Raw genomic sequence first — 21,210 nt, 5'->3', positions numbered from 1 at the left:
GCATAGAAATACCATTTTATATCATGTACTATCATAGACACGGTACACTTTATGACTTGATTTATTTGAAATTCATGGATTGTAAATGCAACATTTAATATACATTTTCTTGTCGATAAATTGCAGTATTAATACACCTATCATGATTGTCTGAAGACTCGCATGTTCTTGTCCTTACAACAGTCTGATGCCTCATAAGCACTTGTAGAGTAAATACCAACCCACTCTTACACATTTTACAAGCTTGGTTTATGGCAAGTAGAGACAACTTTCGCCAGACACACCCCTAAAACTTGGACGTGGTGGTCTGCGTCTCTGATTGGTCGGGAAGCACGACTGACAACACCTGCTTAACTCCTTCATCCAAATTGGCACCCGGACTCTAGGAAATATATCCAGCATCCATCCCGTTTCCACTCTCACACGCTCTCTCTGTCACCTCGACCAGTATCCACACCAGATCCCAGGCTGGCAGCCTGTCGTTATTTATCGAGAAAACTGAGCTTAGAAATGTTGATCAAATTTACACTAGCCTTGCTTCTCGCCTCCGTCTTGGGGGAAGTGGTAGGAACGGATAATGTTGATGTTCACGAGAGTCACCCCGAGAAACCGGCCAGTCAGAAGGGACGTCTCTCCTTACAAAATACAGGTAAGAGAATGCAAGTGTTGTGAAGCTGTGGTCACAGCCCGAAGTGAGTCTTGTGTGTGCGGGCACGTGCGAGCTGCGCGCGGTCAGAGCGCGATTTAAGCGCAAAACCGGCCAATGCACATCTTATCACGCGCTGCGCTACGTTTTCAGATTACGCAGAAAGACGAGATCTCGTAAATCCGTAGCACACGTAGAGAAATCCAATATCTTCGTAAACTATTAATAGCATGGCACAAGGTATGCTAAGATATTCGGTGACATTACTGTCAGGTTCGCGTGGCGTGTGTGTCTTATTTTCGAGCGCAGAGTGGATTAGTGTTTGCTTACGACATCCTCTGCTTGTATTATTATTAAGTGGCGATTCAAAGTGATCTCTATATAGAGCATCAAATAGCCTATAGACGTGCGCAACTTTTGTTGCATTGCGCGGACAAGCAAGTTAAACCTGTAATGTGGATCTGAGTGATGCAATGGCTTTACATGTTGCACTATAGGTGGGTCACACTTTACCTTTCCCACGGCAGCAGGGCGATTCAATCCCATCCATACATGACAATGAAATAAGGCTGTCAAATCAGGGATCCGAGGTTGTCAACTTTCGCACAAGGACTGACTGATTCAGAGTAGCTTCGTGTAATTCTACGCAAGATCCATGGCCATTCCCAACACAAGCAAACACTGCAGACAACAGCTTAATTTACCTGTGCACCTCCATAAAAGCAGATCCATTGCAATACATTATGCAAAAGCAAAGCAGGCAATATTGGATAGTATTCATATACAAGACTCTCATACTGTTTTGTCCAACTATACTTTAGGAATACTGAACATGAATCTTTAGGTGAAATATTTTGGAATACGCTTTAAATTAGAATTTTCGGTGTATCGTAAATGATTTATTAGAAATACTATTTCAGTTCAAATATATAGGAATACTCTGTGATTTTGAATCTTTCTCTGAAAATAATGCCCACTCATATATGTAACATTAACAAAATAGTAGGCCTATGTTAGTACTCATGAAGAGGAGATCAGAAAATCAGACTACCGGTATGTTACACTTAATGGGTTTGGCAGTCAAAATAATGTGATGTTAGAGAAAGACAAACAATCAGTCTGTATTTTAATTTTATCACCAAAGTCTCTTTGCACAAAAGCATGAGGGTTGAAGTAGCCATTGTGAGATCCTTAGAAATAACATTTTAAAATAGTGCAATTTGTAATGTGATTGCTGCAGAGCTTTTTTACTTTTCATGAACTGTTTTGCCTTAAGCTTCGGCTTTATACTGACACAATGGGGTTTCAGTTTTACAAGTTGAATGAACTATTTTCCTTGCATTAGAGTAAATGATTTTGTTTCTTATTACAGCACAGTATTTCTTCATTTTAAATTAAAAGTCCTTAAATTGCCAATATACATAATGTTTGTATTTACCCTCTGGTTGCTGTTGTACAACTAAAATGTTTAATGAATATAGTTCATTGCAGGACAAACAGGCAGCCTTTCTCTTTCTGCTGTTCTGTAATAGGACGCGACTAACAGACACATCTTAAACTATAATTTTATAAAAACTGCTGATCTGATCATAAAGTCATGAAAATACTACTGAATGTCTGTCTTTGTGAGTTGATCTAATGTATCAAATACATAGCATTCGCACTCTCTAAATCAGCAAGTAAAGTGTTTAGCGAAAACACTTTCCTTAATATTAGTACAGTACTTGGTGAATCAGAACTGCCTTTATCAGTTCTGATTAAAAGTCAAAAGACGCTTAATGCTGCCCTTTAAATGTGCGTTGCAGATATAAGTGGAATCGGTGAGAGAGTGACTAATTCATTTTCATATTTCCATGTGCTATTTGCTAGTCTCTATTTTGCTAAAACTCAGTAGTCATTTTTAATCTCCACAGCAAGGTAAAAGCAATATCGTCCTGCCCTATATACGGTTAACCTTGCTTTCCCACATCTCAGGCAGTTACTGCGAAATGCCTCCCAGTTTGATGGACTTTAATAGCATACCTTAATTACCACAGCGCTCTCTCTGCTAAATTTGTCCCCTAAATACAGTTCTTCAATTTTAACAGCAGAAACAAAGCCCGAAAATAGGCCTCAGCGTTCATGTGTGTGCACGATGTAAAAGGTTGTCAAGTATATTTCTAAAGCAATTATTATTTGTTATATAAATATAGACCTGTTGTAGAGATTGCTTTGGAATATGATGACCAAAATCGAGCTATAATCTGCATTGCACTTATATAAATACTGATTTAGCTTTAAATGACGTGCTCTCTCTTTCTAATCTCTACAGCTGAGATCCAGCACTGTCTTGTGAGCGCAGGAGACGTTGGCTGCGGTGTGTTCGAGTGTTTCGAGAACAACTCCTGTGAAATTCGGGGCCTCCAGGAAATCTGCATGACCTTCCTGCACAATGCTGGAAAGTTCGACTCGCAGGTAATGTCCCTCAGGGAGTTCATGTCCCTCAGACTAGAGGTCTTCTCGGGTCCTAAAATCTGTACCCGACACGAATCACTTCTTACCCGAACCCAACGTGCATACATTCATTTTAAGAAAAACCTCGAGTCCATTGCACGTAGAAGAGTGGATTCAGAGAAAACTTTAAAAAACTGAGATAATACTATTGTCACGGGCCCTTCTAACACCTGGTATTAAGATGCGTTTTGGCCGATCGGATCACAGTAGACGAGGGAGACACATTCCTGTTTACACCTTGTGTTTTAATCTGTCTCTTTTGTCCACTTTCAACCACTTCTGTCCTGATTTCTTCGAGGGGAGGGTCTATGGGCGACGTATGCTGGCAAAGTATGAATCCTGTCTGGCTAGCGCACTTCCCGTAATGTTTACGCGTTAGGTCAGTCAAACATTCGACCACATGAGCGTTTACAATACGAAAGCAATCCAATCTAATGTGTTTTCGATTACCTCTGGAAGTGGTTGAAAGTGGACAAGCTCAAAAAGTTTTAGACCCCGTTTACACCTGTGTTTAGCGTCGTCCACTTGTGACCCGATCGACCAAAACGCATCTTAATACCAGGTGTGAATAGGGCCATAGAATTGTTTTAAAGTCCCCCTGTGGTGAAAATCAAGTTTTTAATGTTGTTTATATGTCTATGTGGTGTTTTTATATGTCTATGTGGTGTTTCTAAGTCAACACCATTGTTGAGTATTTTCTCCTTAAAACTGCGGTGATTCAAAGACAGTCTTAAAAATGCGGTTTGTTTCTGACGTCACAAACTACCTTGTTTCCAGTAACGTCAACGTTCCAGCGGGCTTTACCGTATCATTAACAGCGAACTAGCAGGGGAGTCTCGAGAGATGCCAGGTTATCCCGGTATATCTTTGTTGATATGAAAAATCGGGTAGATTTAGCAATATAGCGGGTGTATGATGTATATTACGATGTTATAATGAACTATATGCCTTTCTCCACTGACGTTCTGAGTTGTTCAAAGCCTTTCTGATGATTGTTATTGTAATTATTGACTACAGCGGGACTTTGAATGATACAATTTTGTTAAATGCCCGAGATAGTTTAAAAGAATTCAAGTCTTCTTGGTTCCATTCGGATAAAGCACATTTATTCTAAATTTACCCGAGACCCGAGGCCACTAATACCAAACCCGACCTATGTCTGAGGCACTCATCGAAGTTTTGGACCCAAAACCGCTCTGGTCTCGGGTCGCACCTCGGGTTTTCGGATCCAAGTGGACTCTTGATGACCTCTACCTCAGACGCATCCAGACGATGACCCTGCGGCCGGCCCGGCCAGCTGGCACTGCCTTTTAATGTGGCTCGTGTTTCACAAGGTGCAGGTGGATTTGAAGCAGAAGGTTTCAAGCTTGTAATAATGTACAGAGACTTGCCCTATTAGAACAGAGAAAGAAAGGCTGTTTATGACTGCAGATCTGATAAGACTTTGTCTTAAATGCTCACAGGGCAAGTCCTTCATCAAGGATGCTTTAAGGTGCATGGCTCACGGTTTAAGGCACAAGTTCAGCTGCATCAGCCGAAAATGCCTGGCCATAAAGGACATGGTCTTCCAGCTTCAACGGGAATGCTACATGAAACACAACCTCTGCTCAGCTGCTAAAGACAATGTCAATGTCATGGTGGAGATGATACATTTCCAAGACCTATTTCCCAAAGGGTAGGTATCACGCTCAGCTTATCAGTTTTCCGTATCTCCCTGCTCTTGTTTGCACATACTATATGCTTTTCTGTTTGTGTGCTTCAGTATTGTTTGAGGTTTTGAGACTCTGTCACGATTAACGATTTTATTCTATTTTGTTCATGTCATTTACAGTGTAATCCTAATGCATTATTTAAAAAAAAAAATGTTTTACTTGGAATCATATAGTAAAATTGTCACATGATTTATTTCTGTAATATAAGAAATATTTTTTGTTATATAATACAATAATTCATATATATATATATATATATATATATATATATATATATATATACTCTTTTGATGGCATTTCATTCCAAAACTGTCTGATTTACTTTCTTTTGTGCAACACAAAAAGAAAGGATTTTAAAGAATGTTTTGGTTCACATTGACTTCCGTTATATTTTTTTTTACCATATAATTGGTCAAAAATATAATCATATAATATAATCAAGTCATTATGAAACTCAATAACCACTTTCACACAGTAATCCCAGTAAATTACCGTATAATTACCAGAATGACTTTACCGAAAAATACACAAATATGCTGTTCACACAAGCAATGGCGTTCTGGCTTTTTAACAGTAAGATACCATTCACACATCAGCACCAAAAATATCTGTAAATTATGTGATGTCAGTCATAGGAAATTATCTTTAAACGCTGCGCCGTTGTCTTCATTCGTCTGCATGAGGAGAAGAGCTTTAGTTTCACTATCTGTTCAATTACAGTATCCAACTGCAGAGCGCAGAATGAAAAAGAAGGCATGGTCTCGAGTGTGTTGAGCGAGACGCGGCCCAACGGTCGAAGATGTCCATCTAGCGCATAGTTACATTGAAAAAGTTTGGATAACTTACATAGAAAATAATTACTAATAATTGCGTCTTCTCCATAAGAAATGTATGATTGGCCCAAAGCAGACATCTTAGGTCAGCGTGTTCAGACCTCATATGTGCTCATACCGGTAATCTTGTATAATGTGTAATTTACTAGTAATGCTGCAACTTCTCCCACTGGTAAATTGCCTGAACCGATTTACCGGTATTTTTGAAAAGGTCCTGTTCACACATGATCTCTTACTGGTAATTTACGGCTAATTTACCTGTAAAGACTGTATGTGTCGAAACCGGTTGGTTACCAGCATTCTTCGAAAAATTTTAACGTTTATATTGTTACAGTTCATTTTTATCTCAAGTAATTGTGATTAGATAGAATAACCACGATCAGACAATTAATCAATAATCACAAGTCGGGGAGCTTGTTTATTAAATAAATGCTGTTTGATGAGATCAAATTCAAGTGTGTTATTTTCGGTTAGCGGCGTGTTTCCAGGCAATTTATATACTTTTCCATTTAAAAAAGTTGTTAAGCAGCTGTTAAACGTCTTTGAACGTTCTCGTGAAAAGTCGGTGTGTCCTCTGAATGGTGACATGACCTGTCATTGCAATGTCTTGCACCTTTTCCAGCACTGGCCTATAATGAACACAACAGGACAACAGGGAACGGCGTAAAAAAACTCGAGACCTTTCCGTCAGCTTTTTTTAAAGTAGAGGCTAGTCACTTTTTTTTTTTTTTTTTACCATGACTGACTGGCCACTATCATCCTGCTCTCTTAGGCCGTACGTTGAGCTGGTGAACATCTTGCTCGGCTGTGGAGAGGAGGTGAAGGAGGCCATTACCCGGAGCGTGCGTCTGCAGTGCGAGCAGAACTGGGGCGCTCTGTGCGACAGCCTGAGCTTCTGTTCGTCTATCACTGCCGCTCCAGCGCCGGGAGTCCTTGAGCGACGTCCTGCGGTTTCCTCTCATTCAGAGGGGGAGCACCACAAGGGCGCTCGACAAGGAGACCGGGACAAACCTGGCAAGGTCGGGTTCAGTTCCCACACGAGAAGTCGGAGCCAAGGCCCACGGCGCGCCAGTTTAGATGCCGGCGTTGCCGAGCAGGAAGACTCTAAAATCAGTGACATTCGGAGGTGAAATAGCAGGATCACCTAAATTGACCATGACACCCCAATCCCCAACTTAACAGACTCAGCAGACCTCCTAATTCAACCCATTCACACTCACGTCTCCACAGTCATTCCAGCACTCCCAAACTGTACATTTTGCAAGGGTAAATGTGGTGCAGCTTTTTTGATACTTCAGATTATATTGCAGATTGTTCATTTTGTAGAACTCAGTGCTTTTATTTTAGTTCTAATACAGCATCTCTATTTCGCAAATCGTATCCTCCTTAAGATTCAATCACTTTGATTTATTTATTTCATGCTTTATGCAGTGTTTGAATATAAACCATGTACATATAAATCTATGTATATCTATATTTATATAAACCTGTCTAAATATAGCCTCCATATTCAGTAATGATATACTATATGTAATATAGCGCAAAGAATGCTTGCTGTTGTATTAGTTACATTATTGCACCAATTACGCATCTGACTGTAGATATGTAAGATATGTTTGTTTGTTTCAGAAATGTATGTGTAATTGTTATTTGAGATACTTGATTAAATACGAGCTGTACAGGATTGAAGTCCAGGTCTAGCACATACAACGCTCTGTGCTTTTTAGAAGGAAAAGTCATTTTACAAAAAAAAAGAAGCTTATTGTGCCTTGAGATTATTACCCCAAAATAAACTGTGGAACCCAAGCAGATGCATTACAGTGAAATGCCCTAATGCCCCTTATATAGTTGTATTTAGCATTGCATTCAGATTTGTGCTTAGAAATATAAACATGAGCTGTCTCAAAGAAGCGCCCTGATCCTATCACTTAAGTCTAATATGTGTTCTGCATTTCTAGGCTTTGCCCAAACAGATTAGTTCAACACAGAACAACTTCAGCGTACAGTGTCTCATGGAAAGCAGGCCTGTCTGTGTCCTGGCCAAATCCACAGCCAGCCACTGGTGTTTCCAAGTAAAAAATAGCAATTTTCTCCCAGAGCCACTGAGAAGAGCCAGAAGCTGGAACTGTATTCGGCTGGCCTTAGACCCAGGAACTAGGTTAAGTCTACACAAGAAGCTCAGGGTATTACTGACAATAATATTGAAATGGGTGGATTATTGTTTACTATCGCAGCGAAAGAATTGTTTTGGGCCCTTGCCACGTGATTGGTTAATACAATGTTTGGAGCTGATTGTTGGTTTAAGAATAAGCAAAGGCTTGTATAGAACTGCTATTCATCATGCAGCCTAAAGATTACAATAGTTACTTTGACCAATCATATTTTTAATTCGCTCAGGTATTTCAGTGAACAAGAGGGCAAAATGTGATCAACTTTGGGTTTAACCCTGGAAAACATTTTCAAATTGTTATAATGAAAACAATCTATGTACAACAGTTACATGGAATGGTGGATTCCATATCACTACAGATAGCATGTGTTTTAATTGTTTTAGAAAAATAAATACTAAAGCTCATTTCTTACTCAGATGTGTCCTGGATTATTATTATTTTTCACTTACAGCATTCTTTTATTTGTTTCTATTATAAGAGGTCATGAATGGGAAATGCATTTATATTATTTTATATATTAATATATTTTTTAGGCTTTCTATTAGCATTAAATTAGATAATTGTGGCTAATGTTAGTCTACGTTTTTAAGAATAATGTGTCTTATATGAATTATATATATATATATATATATATATATATATATATATACATACATACATGTTATAATATATATGTAATTATATATATATATATATATATATATATACATACATACATACATACAGACATCCATACATATATTTATATGGATGCATAATAATTTATGTATCTGTTAGCAATGTATATATATATATATATATATATATATATATATACATAACATGCATTAATCATACATAGCTAACATGGATGCATAAATTATTATGCATCCATATATACAACTGTATGTGTGATTTAAATACAATTATATTTATTGCCATACAATATAAGTTATATAAAATATTACATCATATAAATTAATAATATTTTGTGGTTATAATTAATTCTGCATGTTATATGCATCATGCATGACGTATGGATGGATGGATGGATGGACAGGTAAGAATTCATTTGACAGCTTTGTGCACCATTCAATTATTTAGGCTATATTTACCATAATGAAATATATAGTTTTATGTATAGATAAATAGTTTTATGCATATTTCAGCTGTAACAAACAAGAAACGGTCAACAAATTGTCTTGTCAAGCACAATCTGTCTCTTGACTTCCACAGTCCACGCAGACATTAATCACAGTAAAACTCAACCCAAACAGCCCTGAGTTTCTAAGAATCTGGTTTCTGTAAGGGGAAAAGGCACATTGATGTTGGTCAAGCCCATGTTGTCTGAAGCCAGCCCGGATCTGAAGAGCGTTCCTCTTGACTGGCACATAAAGCTGTCAGGGCGTGTGGCACAGGGTTGGCGCCAGGCTGAGCTGCAGCTGTAGCGGGCACCTCCACCAGCCTCCTGCAGAAGCACTCAGCTCATCGCAGCAGAACGCTGGAATGAGACCAGACCACCGCACCGTAAACAAGCTCTCCTACACTCTGGTTCGGGCTCTACTGTCATAGGGCTGAAGATCTATAAACAGGCTTTATGAGGCTCTGGTGGCTGTGGCCTAGCAGCAGGCAAACTGGTTCTCAGGCTGGGGCGCTGCAGCTAATATATGCAGGCCAACACCACAACAAAGTGGCCATTCTGAACGCTGATGAATTTACTGAGCTGAAGGTGCGGGTGATCTAGTCAAGCGGTCAAAGACGTGTAGTCAGACTCCCAAAGATCCCTGGAGCCCAGTTTTCAGAGATGATGCAGTGTAAATCTCATGCATCATATTACCAACGGACTCGGTATGAGGGAGACATCATAGAGTCATGTCAGAAAGTTTGTTTCTTTTTAAAAAAACACCAGGCCTTAGTTGAGCATAGCCACACATCAAGATTTGCTCTAGGCTATTTTTTTTTTTTTTTTTTTTTTTTATGTTTTCCAAGATATAGATTGTATATTTAATTCATTGTGTATTATCTGCTAATCGATCAAAACTACATTGCAGTCGTGATGCCTCAAACTTGCACTGCAGCAAGGAGGCAGAGATAGAGTAGTAGACTACAGACATCACATTAGACACCATATTTGTACATATAAACAACTGGGACTAAAAAGCAAGACAAATAAATATATTTTAAGAATTTGATAAGAATTCTGTTCTGTGTGTCTTTACATCAATGTGACAAATCACTGTCAGTTCTTCTCTTGGATGGCCGCTGTCCTCGATGTAAAGCACTGCGTTTCTGCCCTCTAGCGGTCATTTGTATACAATGCCTGTGGAGGTTATAAATTGAAGATGGTTCAAATTTAGTAGGGCAATGCAGTGTGAGAAAAAATAGGATTTTGGGAGTGTTGAAAAAAAAAAAAATATGATTCATATTTGTTAATGTTTACGCCTAACCTTTTTTTTTTTCTTTTTTTTTTTTTTAATCCCCCTTCTAATATTTACAATTAAAGAATTGGTTAATGTGTTAGTTTTTCAGGTAGCATTTAAGCTTTAAATACGATTATATTTAGTGTAAAATAGCTTTTTAGTATTGACAACATAGCCAATCACTTTTACTGAACACTGAACAACATACTTTTAACAGACCCCCTAAAGCATGCTGTGGGTTTAGTGGGGGTAACTGAGAATGAATGGGGGAAAGTCACTTGAAAGAAGGCAATTCCTCCATCGTGCTATGATTGGATATGATTCGTTGTGATTGGATATGATTGGAAATCCCGACTCTTGTTTTGCCATTAATGGGAAAACTAATTAAAAAGTAACTCATCCACTAGGGGGCATTTACATGACACTGTTTTCAAATAAAAACTTTTTATGCGTTTTGACCGTTCATTTACATGACACTGCGTTTTGGGGCCTGAAAACCAGGGGGCCAATGTTTCATAAAACACTGAAGCTTCCCCGGGCGCCGCCATTGATTAGCAGACCATCACCTGCTTTTAGCATTCCATTGACTCCCATTCATTTTGGCATCACTTTGACAGCGAATAACTTTACATCTGAGGCGTTTAAAGACTCCATTTTGTCCATTATTTATTTCTAAAGAAACACGAAAATGTATAAAAGTCTCCACTACCTTGTATCTTATACGTTATGGCCCCGTAGAAGCCATTTTTGTAAAAATAGGCTAACGATTGCGTCATAACCACGCAACTCTCTGTCGCACAGTAGAGAAATTACCGTATGGACAGGGGGAGAAGCTCGCGGGCAATCGGGGGACATGGAGGCAAAATGACAAAATAATTAATCAGAATACTTAGCAAAAGTTGCTCCTGCTCCTAGCTCATGGACACCTCCTACTCACACTCTCCGTCTCTGCAAGTTTCGGAAGGGAATGATTCAGATTTCTCTTGGCACAGCTACTAGAAGACAGACGGGTTGCTCACGTCACATCTACGTCGTCAAACTCAGTTTAGGTGTGTTCGACATCGGCTGCGGCTGGATGCAACCGATCGGCGAGAGTAGCCGCGTGCAGGCGGGGAGGAGCTGCAAACGGAGACGTGAAGTCGGACACTTTCTGGTTCCCGTAGTGACTGCTCACGTGGTATTTGCATACTTTACCACAGCTGAAGTGAAATAAATGCAATATTTGACAAATAATACACAGATTTTTCAGATACATTTTTATTCAATACTTTATGTAGGCTACTGCTTCATACAGCGTCTGTTTGAACAAGAATAAAGTTCAACATAAGCTGTTATAAATGAAGTGGAGTCTACGTTTTTAATCTGTTTTATTTGATAAACATGACACAATATAACATGACAACGACATGAAAAGAGTGTTTACTGTTATAATAAACTGATTTGAGAGCTTTAGAAGAACTAAAGGTGTTCGAATAAACACGAAACACACGTGATCGTTGTCATGCAGTGAATCCGGCCAATCGTGGAACAGCTGTGTCGTCATCCGCCCTCGTGCAGCCCAATGCAGCCGCTCTTGAGAAGCTGCGCTGGCTGAGTTCTCCGGCTACTCTCGAATTGCCCTCGCGGTACTTTGATGGCATACGTCACAGTCACGTGGCGTCGGCGCTGCATCAAGTCGGACAAAATTTCTAACCGGCATGCACTGCTTCAAGTCAGCCGCCGATCGGTCTGCGCAGAGCTGCATGAAGTCGAACAAGCCTTTTGAGTCTGCAGTACGCTCAGCCATCAGGAAGTGAGTGCTTCTAATTGACTTCACTTTTCTCCGTTGAAACCTATGGGGTTAAAGTTGAAAGTTAAAGTTATGTAAAGTAAATGAAATTAAAGTTAGGCCTACGTCTTCGTGTTTGTGACCAGTGTTTACGGAGCTTGATGACTGATGATACGAAAATAAGTTGACTATTAAAAAGAACAGTTGAACATCAGTTCACACATAAAATAGGGTAGGTTGGGGTAAGATGCATCCGTGGCAATGTCATCTCAGCACTTTTGATTTCATCTGAATATCAACATTTGTGAGATTTAGTCAGTCGAAACAGTTTTGAGGTTAATTGATCTAATTTTCTGTCTCTGGTAAATTGTATTATGCCGAATATCAATGTTTTTCTGTGTCTATTTGTTAATGAGGGATTGGTGGACACAAGTATGTTTTTAGATTTGTGGAGTAAAAATTGTGATAAGCCCCTTGGGATAAGACAGGGCATTATGTCACAATTCAAAAATAAATCCACATTATTTTAAGGAGGGCATCTTCCCCCATTTAAAAAACTTTTTTTTTGTCTCCTCATTTCAGGACACCACTGCACGCAACTGGATAACAGACAACCATCCAATTAATTGCCCAATTGACAAAATCAAGTCTTGCTGTAGGCTACATTATTTTATTTATTTTTTTCTTGTTCGAGAAGCCGTTTCATTCGGATATAGGCCATAGGCCTACCATATGACACAATAGGGAAGAAAAGTCTAGCAACTTCCGTTTCATGCCGACTTTAAACTTCTCCCTGAGATGTATTGCCTAGTATGTGATCTTTAATAAATATATTTGCTAAATCCTAAACTGCAAAATGGACATTTGTTTAAATATGTTTTAAAGAGAAGCATTTTGACTGTTGACTGCGAGTAGGCCTGCGTGAATGAAACACTGACACTGCTATGTTAAAATCTGCCACCAGGAGGCGGATTAAGCCAAACTACAGGACAGAAAAGTGTCTAGATTAGCAAATGAGGTAGCCTATAGCCTACAATGTAGGCCAAGTTTAATTTCATAGGCAACATATTTTGTAATAATATATAACAAATTATATTGTAAAATAAATTAATAATATAAAGAATATGTGTAGTATTTGGTCTCCATCTACAGGGAATTTTGCCTGGAAGTCACTTGTCCAGTGGCATTCCATGATCTCAGCAGCAGCCGGATCTGTGAAATCATACGGGAGGAACCAGCTGCAAAAGCCCCTTTTAATTATGATTAATATAGTTACAAAGCCTTTTTGAAATGTGAGCATATAACATGTTTCAGTGTGACTGTGAGCGAGTAGTCAAAACTATTCTGAGCCATCCAAAGCAGAGGAGGTCATCTGACTCCCTGAGGGAGCAATCATGTTACTGTCTGCCCCGACTAATCCACTGCCAAAGCCCTGAACATGAGTTCATAAAGAAAACTGTTATTGCCCGAGAAATGGAAGACAAATGATGTGATGACAAAACGTGCAGCTTTAAAATAACCGTAATGATTTTCTTCTTCTCTTCTTCATTCAACATATTTCATATTCTAAATCTAAACTTATAAGTACAGGTCAAAAGTTTGAAAACATTAGGCCTAATAATGTTTTTGAAAGTATATAATCTCTTAATCTCAGGCTGCATTTATTTGATCTAAATACAGTAAAATTTACATTTTACTGTAATACATACAGTAATACTGTTATTACAATTTAAATTAACTGGTTTCTATTGTAATATATTGTAAAATGTAATTTATTTTTGTGATGCAAAGCTGAATTTTCAGCATTATTACTCCAGACTTTAGTGACTTTAGTGTCAGGTGATCTTTCAGAAATCATTCAAATGATGATGTTTTTAGAAACTGTGATTTTTTTTCAGGATTCTTTGATGAATAAAGTTCAAAAGAACTAAATTTATTTGAAATATAACTTTTTGAAACCTTTATTAATTTCATAAATGTGTTTAGGCTACTGCCATTTTTTTAATCAATTTAATGTGCCTTTGCTGAATAACAAACTTGGCAGTATATCATGATTTCCACACACACAAAAAAAAAAAAAAGCAGCAAAAACTGTTTTTTAAGTTTGATAATAATAAAGAAATGATCTTAGAATGATTTCTGACGAATCATGTGACACTGAAGACTGGAGTAATGATGCTGAAAATTCAGCTTTGACATCACAAGAATAAATTACATTTTAAAATTTAAACTGAAATCAGTTTATTTAAATTGTAATAATATTTCACAGTACTGTTTTACTGAAGTTTTGATCAAATAAATGCAGCCTTGATTAAGACACTTCTTTCAAAAATATTGAAAACCTTAATGTTTTGTTTTGCAATTTACAACTTTGCATCATTTCAATTTATTTCAATACTGGACTGAATTATAAATGTGCACATGATTTTTAGGGGTCAAATACAAAATGCATGACAATAAAATATAATTTTCAGCAATCTCCACAAATGCAAAGACATCCACACTGATATGAAATGTAGCATTCAATTTTCTTTCATTTATGTTAAAACTCTGTCCATGCCTATTAATCATTTAACTGACACGTGATCCATATGATGACGCAAAAACTGATGGATAAACTCACGCACAAACAATGGAAACAACCGGGGAAAAGTGAAGCACTTGAAATAGTTAAAATATAAAACATGTAGCACGCAAAAAAAAGTATATGCTATTAAAATAAAAACGTGTTTTGATAAAACCAAAGATAAACAATTTAATAAATACATTAATGTTATATATAATTTTATACATAACGAAATGTTAAATGTTACATAATAAAAATTTAATTTAACACAATAAGACATTGTTTCAAACAAACGTCACAATCACATGTAAAGGAAACATTTGTGAATATTTAATTATTTTAATTTTAAAAAAAGTTCTTGACTCTCTTGATTTTCTTATAGTGTGAAGAACATTTTAATCATCTAAAGGGCTTTTTCCATTATGAAGAACCTTTTGTGGATTCGTCAACTCTTCGTCAAAATGTGTTGAATAAAGAGTATTTAAAAATCCCCAGAGGTCTTATGAGCTTCCTTCAGGAGGTGTTAAATTTGGAAGTGATTGACAGGGATGAAGAGGTCTGTGGTTTCATCACTGCAGCAGACTCATTTAGATAACACCCATCTCACCCCTCTGCCCCATCATTTCCTAAACAGGTCGGCCTACAGGAAGTTTTCAAGAACGTTATCCAACTCTTTATCTGCTCCAAATGCGCTGTTGAAAGACAAACCTTCAGATGCAGTTGCTTTGTGGGAGTTTGTGCCTCTTCTTCTCTCGACCGTGTAGTCTGTCATAATATTTAACAGAAATGCATCAAACAAGACGAATAATTCAAGCAACCCCTGTCTCAGAAAAAAACTTTCGCAAACATCTGCAAGTTTTCAGCTCCATCCGTCATGAGGACTGTCGCTAACTGCAGCAGAGGAGATGCCAAATAAATCATCGTGATATAAAGCAGTTTCCATAAGCTGCGGAGTCAGTTTACTTTATTTCACCAATTATTGCAGGGATGGATAAGGGAGTGTTGATTCGCTCATAGAGAAAAGTGCTTGCGTCCATTTATCAGAAACGCCTGTCTGAGACTCAGACAAAGATTTTCTGCAAAACTATAAACATGAAGCTCTATAGTGCAGACACGGGCACCATTTAACCGTTAGAGATCAAATAAACGATAATACTGTCTGTCTCCTCTGCACACAAGCACAACTCATGGCTAATATCCAGAGGAACGGTATAGTCCTTCCTTTCTGATGTTGCAAAAAAAAAACCTGGATTAGTGTTCGTTTTGCAGCGCAATTATAATGCCTATTAGTATAGAGGATCTTGTAATCATTTTTGATGTGTGAAGAATTACACAAACTCATAGGCTACAGTAATAAATTACAGAAACATGTGATAGGATAGTGAAACGTGTTACGATGTCCAAAATAAAAAAGTACAAGAAATATACATTAAAAGGTTACACTTTATTTTAAGGTGTCATTGTTAAAGTGTAGCCTATATTTAAGTACTAAGTTATATTAATTAACAACATGTATTTGGGATTAGGATTTGGTTGAGGGTTAGTTGCATGTAATTATGCAGAATTTATTGTTATTACTATGGTAAGTACATGTGTAACAAGGACACTAAAATAAAGCGTTACCCATTAAAATAAAAGGTAACACTAACAATTTTAAGGTGACGTAGTTACAAGTTACTATGTACTTACTAGAAATAACTATAAATGATGCATAATTACATGCAACTAAACATAAACCAAACCCCAATTCAAACTCTATAGTAACATGTAATTCATTATTATTACATAAATGCATAATTACGCAGTAACACGGACACCTTAAAATAAATTTAACCTGTTTTTGGTATCTAAGTAAAATGAATATATAATATTACATAATTAATAATTAATGAATCCCAATTAATTAGGCTAATTAATTTAACTAAATACATTAAATTAATTGTAATCAGTTAGGATGTGCAAACCAGTAGACCTGCTATGTGTGAAATGCACGGTGTAAAGTGTTAGCACACTATCAATCACAGATGTCCAAAGGTCTGCTTCGGACCAATTTCATACCAATTTCCGCCACACAGGTCTATATTTTCAATGAATGGACATGTGTTGCTCTTCTGCTGCATGCGGCTGTTCGGCGTGGGTGGGTTTCTGGTTTGTTGTCATCTGTTATCACGTCTTGATAACAAACCCAGTGGCACCAGAATCTTTCAGTGGTAGACAGTTGGGTTTGTCATTGCAGGTTTCAGGTTCCAGCAATGGCAGTGTCTGATCCCTTGGAGAAAACTCCTCTCTGGCCTGTTGTTTCCTCTGGATCAAGCAATTAAGAAGAAAACAAACAAACCAAGAGCGCAATCTTGCGCTTTGTCAGTTCCAGGCAAGCGGTCTATTTGCCACCTCATATGTAGCTAGGCCTATATTTAAAACGGATGACTTAAATTCATCTTTAGAACTGACAGACTCTACTTTGCCACCATGAAAAAGCATCGACGTGAATTATGTAGCTAATAAAAACAGGCTACACAAGTGATCAGTATTAAGACAACAGCAATGCAATTTGTTTGTGTAAGTAAAGTTGTTAAAATGGGTGGAAATTGTTTCTTATGCGCATACTTGTATGGAGATCCCACAAGTCATTTTAATATTATGCGTCATCGACCAATAAAAAGCTGTGAAATGCCGTGCACGCAGCTGACCCCGCCCTCTGCCTCACTACAGTAGCCTATGCCGTCATTTAGACTTACCTTACACCCCGAAAGTGTGTTATGAGGGGGTCTATTAGAAAGATGAACGTGCTAAGACCTCTAAACACAACAGATTAACCCTATTCATTAAACGACTAGGCACCCCTGATAAATGCCAACCGGACTGCCCAAGAGGACCATCACTCCATGGCAATGTTTTCCAGCCAAATGACTTCCACTCCTTTCTCAGTGCGGGACATATTGAACCTGGAGCAGAATCAGGAGGACATGGTCTCTCTGGACATGTCTCAGCGGCTGGACAGTGCCCTCATCCCGACATCATCCTGCATGCTGTCCACTTTCAAACAAGAGCAGTTCATGGAAATGCCATCCGGAGCCTCTCTCTTCAGCGAAGACCTGCAGGACGACAAAGGCAACAAGAACTTCGGAACTGCTGCCTTTTATGGGAAGAATTTCTTAGAAATGGACTATGTTAAAGACGCAAAGACGGATGACACGTTTGAAGACAAAGAGAAAAAAGGTGAGAAGTCGGACATTTATTGGAAACTATGTGTTTCTTGTTTATTTAAAATCTAAAAACAATTTATAGCCTAATACTGATTTGATTGATCAATTTGAGTGTTTCCCAAAGAGTTTCCACGTGTTTCAATCAATTATAACCTAATAGGCTAATTCATTACTAAGCCATAAATCATTATTTTTTATTATGATTTTTAATTATTTTTATTCAGCTTTAGAAATCGTTTTTCACCAGAAAATAAAGTTCATGATTAAATTTACTACGCCTACTGTTAAATAAGTAAAAGTCAAAGTATAGGCCTGCCATGAAGTGCACACAATTTAACTCACTATACAATTGAAAATGTATAAGTTTTGAAGTAAGATTTATTTGTTTTGTTTTTTAAATCCAAGAGGTTCAGCCTGAAGTGAAAAGGTCACTAAGTCAATATTAATAATAATAATAATAATAATAAAACAAGTAGCCAATAAATTATTATTTTATTTCTTTTTAAAGTTGCTGCCTTAAATTTTTAAGTGCAATCAACTTGGATGCTTACGTCATTTCAACTTAAATTAGCCTAAATTAAAATGACTTTAAAAATAGTTGAATCTTGTATAACTTAAAAAAAGGTTGAAAATTGCTTAACTTATTTTGATGAGTTAAAGCAATGTAAAAATATATGTTGTCATAACTTATTGATCATATAATTTTTCAGTGTGGAAAGAAAGATGTTATATATATAGGCTAATGATACATTTACAGTGTGTCCCACTAAATTCTATCAGTTAAATAAACTCTGATTAATTATCGACTATTTTCAGACATCAGCTGCTCCCAGGAAGATCCGAGTGAAGATCTGAAGCTGGATGATGCGGATCGACCCAAACAGAGGAAGAGGAGGAAGCCTCGTGTTCTCTTCTCTCAAGCGCAGGTGTACGAGCTGGAGCGACGCTTCAAACAGCAGAAATACCTCTCTGCACCTGAGAGAGATCATCTAGCCAGCGTGCTCAAGCTCACCTCCACACAGGTGAAGATCTGGTTCCAGAACAGACGCTATAAGTGCAAGAGGCAGCGTCAGGATCAGACCCTGGAGATGGTGGGCATCGCCCCGCCGAGACGCATCTCGGTGCCGGTGCTGGTTCGGGATGGGAAACCGTGCCTGGGAGACACGTCCACGTATAACACCTCGTATAATGTGGGGATCAATCATTTCACCTACAACACCTACCCTGCGTTTAGTAATTTCCCGAGTCCAGGCAACACGAACTACTCATGTAACTATCCATCGAGCATGTCCAGCATCCCGCCCTCGCAGTCAAACAGCAGCTACATGAACTTTGGAGTTGGGGATCTGAATAACGTCCAGGCTTCTTTTCAGTCCAGCAGCGGGGTTCCCTCACTACACGGCATCCGAGCGTGGTGAAAAAAAAAAAAAAAACGACATTACCTGCATGTCATTTACATTCAAACGACATTTTCATAATTGAAGATTATTTGAATAGACAGAATCCTGGCCGAGATGGTTTTGCTCTGTCAGATACAAGAAACGTTTATTGGCTTTAATATTTCCCGTATTAAAAACTGTCTGAATAATTTGCTTGCACTTGAGTTAAATGATGAGATTATACGCACGTGGAATATATAGTCTAATTTATCATTTTCACCAGATTGTAGCCTATTATGAGGCCTGTAAAGCACATAAAGCTCGTGCGAAGTTACAAAGATTTCTTTCTTTCTTTCTTTAATTTTTTTTTTTTTATTAAACTTTGACGTGGATAGATCAATGGTAGACTGCAACCAATTTATAAAAGGACATCAAGGAACAAACCTATTATTATTAGCATTTTTTTTTCTTTGTGCATAGCTAGAAAGTACCGCACGAATACGACTCGAATTAAGGTTTTGTTATTATTGTCTGTGTAAGTTTGATATGTAACCTTTTCGAAAAAACATAATAAAGGCTTTCCAAAAATGTTTGCAATTATTATTTGGTTTGTGTAGAATAACAATTAAAATATGAACACAACAACAATACTAATAATAATTAACATTTGTTGTAATTAATTAATAAATTCGTGTTTACGAATTACGTTCAAGCACTTTAGTGTTATTATTATTTAATACGAATTATTATTATTATTAATAATATTATAGATTGTATAATATTCTATAAGCTAATATTATAGCTTTTTTTCTCAATTATGTGACGTTTTTATCATTTATAATTTGGTAAACAAAATTAAGTTTAGACACTTTAAAATATATTTTCACTGTAACCGTTTTTAACTTTCTTTTTTAAAATGTTTAGCCTACTATCAATATAAATCAAAATATGGTTGATTCAGGTTGATTGGGACACTTTTTCCATTGAGATGACTGGAGAAAAGTGTCCATATATCAACCTGAATTTGCCCCTAAATATTTTTAAATAATAATAATAATATTTAAAGACCAATGTTTCTCATGTGTTTCAGTGAGGACATGAACCAGTAATTTGCGCTGTAAACGTCTAGAAATAATCCCAAGTTGCAAATGCTTCAGAGGACATTCTTCTGTTTAGCGTATCACGTGATTTGATTTGACAGGTCTTCAGAGTAAAACGCTTTGACCCGATTAGAAGTTGGTGGTCATTGCGATGATCAATCCAGTTCGACACCAGCTGAGATTAATGTTAAAACTATATCACTCTTATACAAAAATAAATATAACTTTTATCAGTAACATTTTACAATGTTCAATGGTAAACATTAGTTAACATGAATAATGAACAATACTTCTACAGCATATATTAATCTTAGTTAATATTAATTTCAACATACAGAACCTTAAAAGTTCTGGCAGGCGCCATATACAACCTTTTAGTGGTTCCAATCATTTTTTAAAGTAGTCTTAATTAATTATATTTCTTTTAATTCATTGATTATTTTGATTAATTTGAATGAATTAAACAGCTCGCAAACATAGGCTACATTATGTAGCAATCGTGTAAAACATTTCTCCTTTCATATAACCTTTTTGGCATAAATTTATTTGAGTCAAGAACCCTAACTTAAAAGTTTATAAACTTTAGCTATATAATACATCCATGCACCCACAAAATGGTTTTGTTATGGCAACACATACACCCTAAAAAAATATAGAATAAATAAGTTATGACAACATGTGTAACATTGCTTTAACTCATCAAAATAAGTTGAGCAATTTTCAATTAAATTCACATTTATTTGTATATAGCGCTTTTCACAACACATCGTTTCAAAGCAGCTTTACAGAAAATGCATGAGTCCACTTTACAGTTTAAAACGATCTGTTATCAGAGGTAACTAAGTGATGTATTTCAGAAATGTACATATAGCCTACAAATCACACAGTTAGCTAAAATTTTATTAATTTAAACAATGTAATAATTTAAGGCAAAAAC

At 37.1% G+C, this 21,210-nt stretch overlaps 2 protein-coding genes across 2 annotated transcripts; both read left to right on the top strand.

Annotated features, from left to right (window-relative positions):
* The first annotated feature begins 314 nt into the window (after positions 1-314).
* Positions 315-8,266, top strand: stc2a (stanniocalcin 2a). Its single transcript, XM_084133179.1, has 4 exons — positions 315-649; positions 2,958-3,100; positions 4,603-4,814; positions 6,457-8,266. Exons 1-4 carry the CDS (start codon positions 511-513, stop codon positions 6,812-6,814), a joined length of 852 nt encoding a protein of 283 aa, XP_083989305.1. The 5' UTR covers positions 315-510; the 3' UTR covers positions 6,815-8,266.
* Positions 8,267-17,324: 9,058 nt separating this feature from the next.
* On the top strand, positions 17,325-19,766 carry nkx2.5 (NK2 homeobox 5). The gene is made up of 2 exons (XM_084133761.1): positions 17,325-17,807; positions 18,611-19,766. The coding sequence occupies exons 1-2, from the start codon at positions 17,474-17,476 to the stop codon at positions 19,210-19,212; spliced, it is 936 nt and encodes a 311-aa protein (XP_083989887.1). The 5' UTR covers positions 17,325-17,473; the 3' UTR covers positions 19,213-19,766.
* The last annotated feature ends 1,444 nt before the right edge of the window (positions 19,767-21,210 follow it).

Source organism: Abramis brama (genome assembly GCF_963993115.1).
Source record: "Abramis brama genome assembly, chromosome: 13".
In the NCBI taxonomy this organism is placed as follows: domain Eukaryota; kingdom Metazoa; phylum Chordata; class Actinopteri; order Cypriniformes; family Leuciscidae; genus Abramis; species Abramis brama.
The sequence above is the reverse complement of the archived record's forward strand: the minus strand, read 5'-3'. Positions and strand labels throughout refer to the sequence as shown.